Genomic DNA, 14547 nt, shown 5'->3' on the forward strand with positions numbered 1-14547 from the left:
CAGGAAAGGGGCTACAACTGTTACGTTCCTAATATCAAGCCACTCCTGAACCAGAGACCACACCTGAAGCGTCTTACCTGGTTTTAGGAGAGAAAGAACTGGACTTTTGCTCAGTGGTCCAAAGTCCTCTCTTCAGATGAAAGTAAATTTTGCATTTCATTTGGAAATCAAGGTCCTACAGTCTGGAGGAAGAATGAAGAGGCACAGAATTCAAAGTCTTTGAAGTCCAATGTAAGGTTTTCGCAGTCTGTGATTTGGGGTGCCATGTCATCTACTGGTGTTGGTCCACTTTGTTTTATCAAGTCCAAAGTCAACACAGCTGTCTACCAGGAGATTTTAAAGCACTTCATGCTTCCACCTGCTGACAAGCTTTATGGAAATGCTGACTTCCTTTTCCAGCAGGACTTGGCACCTGCCCACAGTGCCAGAACTACTACCAAATGGTTTGCTGACCATGATATTACTGTGTTTGATTGGCCAGCCAGCTCGCCTGACCTGAACCTTATCGAGAATCTATGGCGTATTATCAGGAGGAAAATGAGAAACACCTGGCCCAAAAATGCAGACAAGCTGAAGGCTGCCATCAAAGCAGCCTGGGCTTCAAGAACGCCTCAGCAGTGCCACCTGGCTGATCGCCCACATGCCACACCACATTGCAGTAATTTGTGGTAAAGGAGCCTCAATCAAGTATTGAGTGTACAAATGAACACGTTTTGTCAGAAATTGGACATTTTCTGTATTGTGAATACTTTTTTGATTGCTCTTGGAGAGAATTATTCTAATAGTTTGAGAGAGTGAATTTCTGATTTGAGAGCTATAAACCATAATCAAAATTAAAACACGGCTTGAAATATTTCACTTTGTGTAATGAGTCTAGTATATAAAGTTTACATTTTTGAATTAAATTACCAAAAAAAAAAAAAACCTTTTCATAATATACTAATTTTTTTGAGATGCACTAGTATATTCATTCCCATAAAGCATATCCAGGGGTTCAAATTTAAAATAAATAAATAAATATTTGTTAGCCTGACAACTGTCCAAGGCTGCTGATTTCAGAAAAGTTGATTTTTGGATGATGGGTTCAGTCATCATTTAGAATGAGATTAAGTTCATATCTCGAATACAGATTATCCCTACATTAATGGGAACGTGTTTTGAGAGACTTTCAATTAATGGGGTGACAAACCACCAGCATGCCATTTTTGTAAGACCGTTTACAATCAAGCAAAGTGAATATGCTGTCCTGGTCTAAACGCCACGAAGGACCTTTTTTTTTTTTTTTTTTTTTTTTTTTAAATAAACTCAATATACTGTTTTTAAAGAACAGTCCACCGTACTTCCATAATGAAATGTGCTCTTATCTGAATTGAGACGAGCTGCTCCGTACCTCTCCGAGCTTTGCGCGACCTCCCAGTCAGTCAGACGCGCTGTCACTCCTGTTAGCAATGTAGCTAGGCTCAGCATGGCCAACGGTATTTTTTGGGGCTGTAGTTAGATGCGACCAAACTCTTCCGCGTTTTTCCTGTTTACATAGGTTTATATGACGAGTGATATGAAAAAATTTTCAGTTAAAAAAATTGAAACGTAGCCATTTTCTATGCTATGGAAAGTCCGCACTATAATGACAGGCGTACTAACACCTTCTGCACGCTTCGACAGCGCATTGATATCTGAGCTCCGTATCAATGCGCTGCCGAAGCGCGCAGAAGGTGTTAGTACGCCTGTCATTATAGTGCGGACTTTCCATAGCATAGAAAATCGCTACGTTTCAATTTGTGTAACTGAACTTGTTTCATATCACTGGTCATATAAACCTGTGTAAACAGGAAAAACGTGGAAGAGTTTGGTCGCATCTAACTACAGCCCCAAAAAATACCATTGGCCATGCTGAGCCTAGCTACATTGCTAACAGGAGTGACAGCGCGTCTGACTGACTGGGAGGTCGCGCAAAGCTTGGAGAGGTACGGAGCAGCTCGTCTCAATTCAGATAAGAGCATATTTCATTATGGAAATACGGTGGACTGTTCCTTTAAGAAGGTGCCACCACAAGTGTTAATTTGTCACATGCGTTTTAAAGCAGCTCATTTAGTTTTATTTATTTTTGAAGTTTTTTTTAAATAAAGTAATGAATATCTTTTAAGAAATGCTCATGCCATGATGCAGCCTCAGGTGCATATGCTATGTTAAAATGCTCCATGTTTTAAGACATTCATTTGCAATCGTGCTTAGCATCTTGAGTTAATTTGTGTTTTACCTTAATTCATTTTTGTTTAATTAGGACAAGACCATCTCTTGCCTGAAGCAGAAGAAATGGCTAAGATTAGCATTCAGCTTGCTGCTCGATTCCTCTTCAGCACAGGATTTCATACCAAGAAAGCTGTCCGTGGCCCAGCCAGTGATTGGTATGCAGCCTTCTTGAATATTGCAGGGGTGGGGTGGGGTGTTTTTAAATAAAATGGATGACGACGCATGTTCTGAGCATGCCCTGAATTAAACACATTTGTTTAAATGTTTGTTTTAATGGTAGTCAGTTCTTTATTTGGGTAATTGTGTAGTTATTCTCCCAGGCCATTTTTGGTAGTGGGGTGTTTTTGGAATTGGGGGGGGGGGGCAGCTTATTAATTCAAGATCAATTATTGCAATAGTTTAAAAAAAAAAGTCATTAATTGCATGCATTTCATTTTAGGTACGATGCCCTGTGCATCCTCCTTAGACACAGCAAGAATGTACGCTGCTGGTTTGCACACAGTGCCCTCTTTTCCTACCCAAACCGCTTCTCGGAGTACCTGCTCGAGTGCCCTAGTGCTGAGGTGCGAGGAGCCTTCTCCAAGCTCATTGTATTTATTGCACATTTTTCTCTGCAAGATGGACCCTACCCATCACCTGTTGCCTCACCAGGACCATCCAGTCAGGTAAGCTCATCAAATCCATAACGAACTGAACAGTGAAATTTTAAATGGAGATGTACTAATGTATTTGGATAGGTTTATCTTTTAACATGTTCCTGAACTTTGTGTTAGGGCTGTGATAACCTGAGCCTAAGTGACCACTTGTTGCGCGCTGTGCTCAACCTGTTACGGAGAGAGGTGTCGGAACATGGCCGTCACCTGCAGCAGTACTTCAACCTCTTTGTCATGTACGCTAACCTAGGTATGGAATTAAGCCCTGTAAGATTTACAAGTAAAAATCCTTGTTGGTCAGACTGAATATGGGGACTGATCTCGTTGAAAAGGGTTGTGTAACCTGGGGTCACTTGTGTTTTGGGGTATAGGTCAGTACTACTTGTAACTTCTGATCTTTGCCATAGGTTTGGCAGAGAAGACCCAGCTATTGAAGCTTGGTGTGCCAGCCACCTTCATGCTGGTGGCTCTGGATGAGGGCCCAGGCCCACCCATTAAGTACCAGTATGCTGAACTGGGAAAGCTGTACACAGTGGTGTCGCAGCTGGTGCGTTGCTGTGATGTAACATCCCGTATGCAGTCCTCAATCAATGGTCAGTCTTCTGTCAGTTATTTCCCCTCCATAAGTATTTTGTATTCTGTCCCACTTTCTGTAGCTGTTGCCTGATGATGATGATTCACATCCTTGCTCAGTGTCGTGTGACTGACAATGCAGCCATCTTCAGGTGTTTGAGCCTCGTTGGCTTTGCCTGGAGCTGAGGGCACATGTATAGACCCCTTTCACATGACGTCACCGCACCGCGAGATTTTGTTAGGCGCCATATTGGAAGACCAAGTACATGCACTCACAGTATAAAACAAAGTACGAGCGAGAGTAAAGTGACACGATGGATGATAATTCTAGTTATGTGAGTACATTACCAGCTGCAGAAAGGGCACGGTATGTGGAGAAACTGGCTGTGATTGATGGGTTTGACCCATATGATAAGACTCGGGGCAAGGGAGAATGGAAACATAAGGAGGACCGGACACCAATTCTGCCATCTGTTTGCTACCCAGACATTGTAAACTATTTGTTGTTTACACCCAGTGCCTACACTCAGTGTTCGAACTATGCCGATATTTTCGGGGGGCCCCTTTTTTTCCCTTGGGGGTGTGCTTGCGCTTGTCTCGGAGCGCGGATCTCCAAACACATGAGAAGCCTATCTTGCGCACATATCACGCGGACTCCACACACGCATCGCGTCTGAAGTCATAACTCATCAGGGGAAATCGTGTCCGCATTGGCATGTTCAAAAAACAACCTCGCGTCAACAATGATACCACACGCAAGAAAAAAAAAAAAAAAACAGTCAGGCTACTCAACAACCAACCTGGCAGCAGCGAGCAAGCCCCAAACCATCCTAAATTATTATTATTATTATTATTAAATTGTAGAAGTCTGGGAGGCTTGCTCCTCATACAGTTATCAACTTGGGGCCAATTTAGCATGTTTTAAATCTGAATTTCTTGCGTTTGCTTACCTCAGTGTCCGCAGATCATGCACAGACTTATCCATTATATCCACAGTTTTTTGCCAAGTCTCACACAGGTTTCTTTCAAGTCTACTGTTGGGCCAATAAATCATAAACAAATCTGAGCTGTTTTATTTAAGTCGTTTGCCACTCCACTTTATTCTCGTGGGTTCACATACCGCTGCCGTTATTATCCCCTTATCACGAGTTTGTTGGTCTTCCAAAATGGCGCAGGGTCTGTTTACTTCCGGTTTCGGGTGACGTCAGTGAAAGGGGTCTATAGCTGATGTTACGAATATCATACTATGGTAGGACAAATGCTTCTGTTAAGAATGAACATTTTTGTTTTCATCTTGTATAGGTAACCCTCCTCTTGCAAACCCGTATGGCGATCCCAGTTTGACTCAGCCTATCATGCCTCTGCATCAGCTGGTGGCTGAGATCCTGTTTGTGCGAACCAGTTATGTGAAGAAGATCATTGAGGATTGCAGTAACTCTGAGGAGACCATCAAACTGTTGCGCTTCTGCTGCTGGGAGAACCCGCAGTTTTCCTCTACTGTGTTGAGTGAACTGCTGTGGCAGGTAAAAACCATAAGAACCATGGACATAAGACTTTTGGTAATTGCTTTATTAATGCTAACTTAGAAACTTAAAACACTGAATGTTCAATTCTGATTGATTAGAAGGTGTTTTTTCTTTATCGGCATGGAGAATAGTTCTGGACACCAAGTTTAAATGAATGCACTTGTTCAAATCCTATCTTTCTGTAGTAACAGCTCGTTCATAGACTCGTGTGGCAGATACTGCGCACAAATATTTGGCGGGTTTCAAGGGAGTCTCTACTGCAGGGGTGGGCAATTATTTTTTCCATGGGGCCCACATGAAAAACAGAACACTTTTTTTTTTAAATAAATTTTTTTATCTTTATATAAAGCAGTAAATAACATTGTTTTTACAAGCTGCTAAGACTGGTAAGAGTATAGAAAAAACGAGGTTGCCTGACAAAAAATGTCATTTATTCAATCAAATTTCCCAAAACAATGGTTAACAAAATGTGAATGTTTGTACCTTTTTTTTTTTTTTTTTCCAGTCACATTCACCCCAGAACACAATAAAGACATCACAGTATTGTCTTTCTACTCCAAATATCAAGCAAGATACATCATATTATAATAATGATGCCCACATTTGTAGTCTAATCACCTCATTTGGTGTTTTTCATTTGGTAATGCCGACTCAAGTTGTAGTCTTTGAACACTGCGATCTGCTCTCCACAAACTAAACACACAGCTTCATCTCTGACTTCACTAAATAAATACTTAGCAGTCCATGTTTTGTTGAAAGCCCTGCGTTTGGCATCTACCTTTCTTCTTTTTGTGGACATTTTGGGGGCTAAAGTCTTCTTGTGATCTGCTCGCAACAACTTTGATTCGGTGTAGGTTACAGATCGGCTCCGGCGCCTGCTGGTGACGTCACACTATGTGATTGGCTGGACCGTTTGAAGGATGACGTACAAGTTTGTGGTTGGTCTGGACAAATTACGGAAGTAGTTATCGCGGGATTGGGTTTCGTGGGATTTCATGTCATGCTCATGTCGCGCGCACTACGTTTTTGTTGAACACAACTTCAAAATAAAAGCAATGCACATTCAGTCCATGCGTGAGGTCAAATTAGAAAATACATTTATTTTGTAATTTCTAATTAACCGTACGCGGGCCGGTCAGAATGAACCAAATGGCCGGATGCGGCCCGCGGGCCGTAAAATGCCCAGGTCTGCTCTACTGTTTAGTGCTTTTGTAACAGAGCTGCAACTTGAAAGTTTTTAGACACTGGATAGTCTTCAGGACTGAGGCTTTCGTGGTTTCTCAAATGACAAGCTGAATTTTTTTTTTTTTTTTTGGCCTTGTTAACTTGGTAAGAAATAGTCTGGCAATGAAATGACTAGCTGTTATGGTGCAAATGATAATGGGGCCTTGTTTCATGAATGTTCCACATTAGTCATAACTATAAAGGAATAAAATGGAGACACAACCCTAGCGTTGATCGTTGTCCTGTAGTGTTCAATTCCTTATTTGGTAGTGTGCAATTATTTATTTTTATTGATCATCCCCCTGCTTTTAAATAGGTTGCCTACTCCTATACATATGAGTTAAGGCCTTACCTGGACTTGCTGCTACAGATCTTGCTTGTTGAAGACTCTTGGCAAACTCACAGGTCAGTCTGTGCTTACCCTCATAGCAGGTTTTCACACCAGCACTACTTGAATTGCATTGTTACTCATTCTTTCTTTGCGATCCACCAGGATCCACAATGTGCTCAAGGGGATCCCAGATGACCGTGATGGCCTGTTTGACACTATCCAGCGCTCTAAAAATCACTACCAGAAGAGAGCTTACCAGTGCATCAAGTGCATGGTGGCCCTGTTCAGCAATTGCTCAGTTGCATATCAAATTCTTCAGGTACCCTAAACAACTTGAAGATGATGCATGTGCAGGTTTATTTAGAATCGCTCATTAATCAAGTTATTAATGATTCCAAACTCATTAACATATCCTTCTTCTGTATGTGTTTACAGAGTAACGGAGACCTGAAGAGAAAGTGGACATGGGCTGTAGAGTGGCTTGGTGATGAGCTAGAGCGCAGGCCATATACTGGCAATGCTCAGTACACGTACAACAACTGGTCACCTCCTGTTCAGAGCAATGAGACCTCCAATGGCTATTTCCTGGAGCGTTCCCATAGTGCCCGCATGACTTTAGCCAAGGCCTGTGAGCTGTGCCCAGAGGAGGTATGGGTAATGCACACCGTCCATGCAAATCCTTAAAACTGGTATCATAAAATGTGTACGTCAAATACTAAAATTGTATCAGGAGATAAAATTGCATGTCAGAGACGCATCGTAATTTTTTTTTTTTTTTTTTTTAAACATGGCTTCCATTTGCATTTTTTTAAACTTTTTTGCACATGATTGTTGCTTAAGTGCAACTTCTTTTTTTTCTTTTTGCTTCTGAAGACTTATATTTTTAATTCAGCATACATTATTCAGTAACCATTTTAAATCTATTAAAATACACTGCCTGGCCAAAAAGTCACCATATGGATTTAAATAAGCAAATACTTAAGAGCCTTTAATTTGATAATTCCTGCAGTGATTGTTTCAGCTGGCAACGATTCTTTTAACCCTAACTAATGCAGTGAGTAGCTGCCCATTTCTTTCCAACCCATGCTGGAAGATGTATCCTGTGGTCGTGGAAAAGATGTTACTGTGTTTCAGAAGGGTCAAGTTATTGGTCTGCATCAAGCAAACAGAACAACTAAGGACATTGTTGAAATTACTGGAATTGGGTTAAGAACTGTCCAATGCATTTATTAAAACCTGGAAGGATAGCGGTGACGATCAACTTCAAGGAGCAAATGTGGTCGGAAGAAAAATTCTGGACTGACTGTCATTAGAAATCAGTTAAATGCTTGAAGTTGAATTAAGAAAAAAGAAAAAAAAAGACAGTAGAACTCATGGCTATGCGGAGCATTTCCACAAGCGCAATGCGACAGTAACTCTCAGGACTGGGACTAAACAGCTGTGTCTCTACATAAGGAAACGACTTGTTAGTGAGGATAATCAGAAGAAAAGACTTCAGTTTGCTAGGGAGCATAAAGATAGGACTCTGGAGTAATGGAAAAAGGCCATGTTGTCTGAGTCCAGATTTGCTCCATTCCAGAGTGATGGGTGTGTCAGGGTAAGAAAAGTAAGCGCATGAAGCAGTGCACCTAACATGCATAGTGACCACCTGTACAAGCCTCTGGAGGCAGTGGTATGCTCGAGTGTTGCTTCTGTTGGTCAGGTTGAGGCTCAGTAATCTTATGGGGGAAAAAAAAAAAAAAAGACAGCTCACTACTACCCCTTTTCCACCAAATCAGTTCCAGGGCTGGTTCGGGGCTGGTGCTGGTTCACAACTCGTTCAACTTGCGAGCCAGCTGAGAACCAGTTTGCTTTTCCATAGCTCGCGGTGCCACGTCATTACGTCGCTGTATACGTCAGTTACGTCGCTACGTTTGCTTAAACCTTGGCGCGAATATCGAAGCAAAAACAACACTGAAGAAGCAGCAGCAACAACAATAATAATAATGGATGACTTTGCGTTTGTACAGCTGCTGCTTCTCGGCGCTTAAAAGTGTCGATCTTTCGCGGTCTTGTTATTGTTGTTGGTCTTAACAACTCCGCCCGCCCGCTGACGTAAGCGGTTCTTTCCTCTGGCCCAGCAGAGAGTTGGTGCTAGCCTGGAACCGGTTTTTCTGGCCCCAGAGACAGTTCCTTGTCAGTGGAAACAGAAAACCTGGTTCCAAACTAAGCACTGGCCCCGAACCAGCCCTGGAACTGCTTTGGTGGAAAAGGGGCATACCTGAACTTAGTGAATGACCAGGTTATCCCATCAATTTAAATTCCCTGTCCCTCTTCCGTGATGGGAATAAAATTAGGGCTCAGATTGTGAGTGTTTTTTGGGGAGTATGAGGAGTCATTTTCACACATGAATTGGCCCCCAGAGAGTCCTGATCTTAACTCTACTGAAAGTCTGTGATGTGCTGGAGAAGACTTTAGAGTGGTTTGACTCCCATTGTCAAGACAAGATCTCGGTGAAAAATTACTGTAACTCTGGATGGGAGATTTTTTTTTTTTTTGGCCGGGCAGTGTTTGGATACCAAATCATATAATAGAAAAAGTAGTGTAGGAGTTTTTAAGGTGATTTTAGTCTCTGGATGCTAACTGGGATTATAAAAGTTTATTTATAACTCTTTGTCTTTGGTTGTGCCTTTTTTATTTATTTTATTTTTTTTTAAAGCATGGTTTAGTGACCACAAAATGCCAGTGCTATATTGAACTATAGATAGGGCTTTGAGTTTTCGAAAATTTACTTTTAATCTTTTTTGATTTTCCCAGACAGAATGTGAATGTTTTGTCAGCATTTCTAAAAAAAAAAAAAAAACGGATAAGCCTTTTTATTCTTTTTAACTCTGTTTTATGTGAGCTTAATTTTCTTTTTTTTAATATTTTTTTTATATTTGCTTAGCTAGATAAGCGTGGCCTGTTTGGTTGAGCTTAAAATGGCAATTTGATAATGTTTTCAAGTATCGCTTGACACTTGTGTAGTATACCGAATACACTATTAACTGCCATTTCAAACTAGTGTCACTTAACGAAGCACGAGGTGGTGTCTGAAGAGGACGCAGGCCGGAAGCTGTCCTCGCCACAGCAGCTTTTGCCAGGGGAAGTGACAGGCCAGCAGCAACACACTGTAAGATTCGTATGACCTGGCCACACTGGTGCCATCTGTGTAACCTATTGGTGTTCACAGCACATGGGGAAAATAAATCCATTACCCACTCCCACAAACAAACAAAATCCCCACTGCTAATTAACTGTCTTTTGTCCAGATATAAATGTGTTTTAGGAACTCCAATTGTTTCTTCCCTCATTGTCATGCACATGATCGAAAACTCTAAGCCTTGGCTATAGTGAGACAGTTCACCCTTCTGTGTGAAGTGTGTTTGAGTGCATTTTTAAAATGCCCATCTTCACCAGATGATTGGCTTAAAGAACCCACAAAATAGTGTTAGTATAACAGGGTGCATAAGCAATTTATTTTGCATGCAAGAGAAGTATAGATTTTTCAGGTAGGATATTTATATCAATGTGGTATTTAATGACCATGTATGTTTGGTATGTTCCTCTTAGGAACAGTATTTGTGCATGTATAGTTGGTTCTTTTTTTTGTCTGCTACCAGGTTCCTTTATTTGTTATCATTTTGATTTATCTGTAAAGTTTTCCTTTAGCAGGCTAAGGCTCGTATAAAAGTATCCCTTAAGCACATTCAACACGCCTGCTTAGCCAGCTTTTGTAGTCAAGGCTTTACTAAAGCTGGGCCACCGTTATCACACACAATTGGATTTGAAAATAAGTGACTGGTTTCATGTTTGATTGTGAGCTTAGCTTAAGGTTAATGAGCGAATGGTGTTTTATAGGAGCCGGATGAGCAAGAGGCCCCTGATGACCAGGACTCTTCTCCACCAGAAGACACGTCTCTGTATCCCCACTCTCCAGGGACACAGTATCAACAGGTAATGGACGATTCCCATGTGGAGGGGGGAGGAGACAAATGATCTTTGAAATACAATTAGGTCAATAAGTATTTGGACTGGGACAATTTTTGTAATTTAGCTTCTCTTTTTGCCTCTATACTCTGCCACAGTAGATTGAAATGAAGTCATCAAGGTGTGACTGAAGTATAGAATTTCAGCTCTGATCCCATTGAATTAACAAAAAATAACATTTTTAGAAATCTTTTTTTTTTTTTTTTTTTTGAATATATAAACATAGTCCCTCCATTTTCACAGGCTATTGGTAATTGGACGATTGACCTGAAGCCGTTTTGTGGCCGGGTGTGGCCTGTTTCCTAACTTTATTTTATGACCAGGCTATCTGGAGTTGTTTCCATGTGTTCTGTTTACATTTGCAAGCTGTTCCTAGGAATTCTCAATACGTGGTCCAAAGATGCGTCAATGCAAGTGAAGGAGGCCGTCGTTAGGCTGAAAAAAATAACACTCCTATTAGAGAGAGCAGAAACTTTTAGGAGTGACCAAAGCAGCAATTTGGTACCTTTCTTCAAAAATAGGAATGCACTGGCAAGCTCGGCACCACCAAAAGGCCTGGATGACCATGAAGGCCAACTAAAAGTGGATGATTGTAGAATTCTTTCCTTAGTGAAGGTAAAACTCCTTCACAACATCTAGCCATGTAAAGAACACTCTCTGGAGGAGGTAGGCCTATCATTAATGGTGATGATACACGGGGCAACTTTTTGGGCAATGTTGCCGAGCAATGTTGCTGGCAACGGGCAACTAGGTGAGACACAGGGCAACTTTTCAGGGCAACTAACAATGGGCAACAACAGTTAGCAACGGCAGTTTACAGTTAGCTAAAAAAAATCGATGTCTTAATTTTTGCTGTGACCATTTAATCAAGCTGTCTGTTGTTTTTTAGAGCTTTGGTGAGGTAAATTCCTCCATATAGAATATTAAAATAACAACTTACCGGCGTAAAAACAGATGAGGAGTCTCTCCATCTCTTCACTCCACTGACACTGATGAGCGGCCGCCATATTTGTTTGAAATTTCTGATCCAAACCTCACCGGAGGTCACATGACTCGATACTCGCGTTCTGATTGGCTTATCTTAAAAAGTTGCCAGAGATTATCAAAACCATTCAGAAAGAAACAATGTTGCCCAATCTCAATAGAAAAGAGTCAAAACGCAATTGCCCAAAAAGTTGCCCCGTGTATCATCACCATAAGTCTACAATCAAGAGACACCTCGTGAATGCAAGTAGACAGGGTTTACTTCCAGATACAAACCACTGGTAATACTCGGGACAGAAAGGCCAGATTAGACTTTGCTCGAAAACCTGCCCAGTTTTGAAACAAGATTCTTTGGACCGATGAAACGAAGATTAATTTGTCTCAGAATGATGGGAAGAGAAGAGTCTGGAGAAGGAAAGGAAGGGCTCATGGTCCAACGCATACATCATCTGTCAAACATGGTGGACATGGGCATGCATTGGCTGCTAATGGAACTGGGTCACTGGTGTTCATTGATGCGACTGCTGATGGAAGTAGCAGGATTGGCGCTATACTTTCTGCTCAGATTCAGTCATCCTACGAAACTGATGGGGCAGTGTTTCACAGTACAGATGGAGAATGACCCAAAACATACTGCAAAAGCAACCAAAGAGCTTTTTAAGGCAAATAAATGGAATCTTTATCGATGGCGGAGTCAGTCAACCCAGTTGAGCATACTTTCCACTTACTGAAGACAACGCTGAAGGCCGAAAGATTCACAAACAAGCAGCAACTAAAGGCAGATGCAGTAAAGACCTGCTAAAGCATCTCAAGGGAGGAAACTCAGCATTTGGTCACGTCCATGAGTTCCAGACTTTGGATTTGCATCCAAGTTTTAAAAACGATGCTCATATGTTAGTTTGTCCAGTTACTTTTGAGTCTGTGAAAATGGAGGAACTATTTATAAAAAAAAAGTGTAATTTTTAAATGGTTAATACTTTTTTTTTTTTTAAACTTTTGTTACACCCCTTGAATTAAAGCTGAGTCTACACATCAGTCACATCTTTTTGTTGGTTTGCTGTCCAAATATTTATGGATCTGAGTGTAGTTCCACATTTAAGTGACATTAAAGATGGCCTTTGCCTATTTCAGCAAAACAACCTTCCCCATGGTCAGCCGTATACTGGCCCGGCAGCACAGCATATGAACAATCCTCAACGTCCAGGTCCAAGAGCACAAGAGAACTGGGAGCCCCCAGAAGAGGTGCCACCTGCCCAGACAAAAGAGTAGCATCATGTTTTCATCCTGTCCTCCATCTGAGCGCAAGACGTTCGAGCAAAGAGCGAGGCCCCAGGCCCCACCATGCAGCGTCACTCCACAAACTGTTTCCAGAAAATTCTGCTCCTTGTCCTCCTCACCCTGGGGTGGAGTTACACTGTCTGCCCTGCAGTATTACAACCTGCCTGCAGTGGATGGTGTATGGTGGCATAACAAGCCAGGCCTGATGCACTTGTCTCATGTGACGGTGTACATATTCTAATAGTTTTGACTGTTCAAAACCATCAGCACCACATGCTGGTTGGAGACTTGCTGATTTACGAAACTTTAAAACTACAAAAATGCAAAAAAAAAAAAAAAAAAAAGGAAAAGAAAAAAAAAAGCCCTGTTTAATCACCTGTGCTCAGTTGTGCAGTTTGATCTGCCTTTTGGCCCTTTCGGTCATTCAGCTCTACATTATTTTATTCATGTCCACTCTTGGTTAATCTATCCCGCCTCTGGAGCTGGAGCTGGCTGTACTGTAGGCATGATGGAATGGTTGGCTGATCCTGATGCTCGGTTGACATAAGTGGTGATACAACATATTTGTTCTAGAAACTTTCATTGCCTTTCCTTTTGTTTTGGTATTAATTGAATCATTTGAAAGCTCTAGTTGATATGCTGTAACGTTTTAGCATGGCTTCACACCAAACTAGTGTAGCCAAAGGGAAGTTCTGTGATCCTAACCGCCGTAGTTCCTAATTGACAGCTATTTTGATTAGCTGTTTCCCCTCCCCAAACAAAATCACTTCATTTTAAAAAAAAAAAAAGGTAAGAAACAAGTGGCTTCTGACTTGCACATATGTATCCTCTAACCTAACATTTGGCACTCAGTTCTTGGTGGGAATAAATGTTTAGTTTGAATTATAGGAATTTTAGAAAGAGAAAATGTATATGCAACAGTTTGCTATGCCAGGATGCCTGGAGCATTAGTGGACTATACTCAGTTTGCTTGTTTGTCTCTCCATGGTTGAACCTTGTATTAGACAAACGGGGGGGAATTAACATTGGCCACTAAAATCGACAGCCTTCAGGTGCTGCCTGTTCACTTGCTTATTCTACTTGAACACAGATTCTGCCTGGGGACTCTATTGGAGCAGAATGGACAGAAGCAGGGTTATACTATAAGAGAACTGCTGGTTAGTTACATGGCAACTTTAAAACTAGATAAGGTAATATTTAGGAATAAGGGTAAACACCAGTAAATATTGTATTTAATTGGTAACTTGCATTTTGGATTTATCTAAAAAAAAAAAAAATACCAAATACTCCTGCAAATGAAACTATTCTGCCCACCATATTATATTTAAATATTTTGCTGTTTTATTTTATAGAATTTATTTTGTTGTATTTCACTGAAAAGGAAAAAATAATTTCATTTAAGAGGAACGGTTTGTCCTTGTGTTCCTTTTAAAAATACTGACTGTACAGAGTTCTTTGCCCTTTTTTGCTGACTTTTGTTTTGGCCATAGTGACATTGAATTCTGGAGCCACAGTTGCAATGTTAACTTTCACTTTGTGAGGTTTTTTTGTGCACAGAACTATTACAAACATTGCGCCCTTCAAGAATAAAGAAACTAAACCTTGTGTATTTGTTTACATTTCTAGATAAAGGCTTCTTAACCTAGCAGTTGAAAGGTTAGTAATGCAAGTTAGGAGAAGCAGTTTTGGGACCAAAAAGGTCCCCAGTTTAATTTGATTG

General features: G+C 41.0%; 1 protein-coding gene across 12 annotated transcripts in view; it reads left to right on the top strand.

Moving 5' to 3' along the window:
* Positions 1–14432, top strand: part of usp9 (ubiquitin specific peptidase 9) — a 65709-nt gene extending 51277 nt beyond the window's left edge. For 7 of the 12 annotated variants that reach the window (XM_060929805.1, XM_060929808.1, XM_060929807.1 and 4 more), the window contains 11 exons: positions 2282–2405; positions 2690–2915; positions 3024–3153; positions 3311–3496; positions 4779–4999; positions 6543–6631; positions 6720–6876; positions 6993–7205; positions 9601–9708; positions 10437–10532; positions 12681–14432. In XM_060929805.1, the coding sequence (XP_060785788.1) occupies positions 2282–2405; positions 2690–2915; positions 3024–3153; positions 3311–3496; positions 4779–4999; positions 6543–6631; positions 6720–6876; positions 6993–7205; positions 9601–9708; positions 10437–10532; positions 12681–12818 (1688 nt within the window). In that variant the 3' untranslated portion in view covers positions 12819–14432. The remainder of the gene's footprint in view (positions 1–2281; positions 2406–2689; positions 2916–3023; positions 3154–3310; positions 3497–4778; positions 5000–6542; positions 6632–6719; positions 6877–6992; positions 7206–9600; positions 9709–10436; positions 10533–12680) is intronic. The other 5 variants (XM_060929813.1, XM_060929814.1, XM_060929815.1 and 2 more) reach the window with 1 other exon arrangement.
* Positions 14433–14547: the final 115 nt, after the last annotated feature.

The sequence above is a fragment of the Neoarius graeffei genome, chromosome 9 (assembly GCF_027579695.1).
Source record: "Neoarius graeffei isolate fNeoGra1 chromosome 9, fNeoGra1.pri, whole genome shotgun sequence".
NCBI lineage: Eukaryota > Metazoa > Chordata > Actinopteri > Siluriformes > Ariidae > Neoarius > Neoarius graeffei.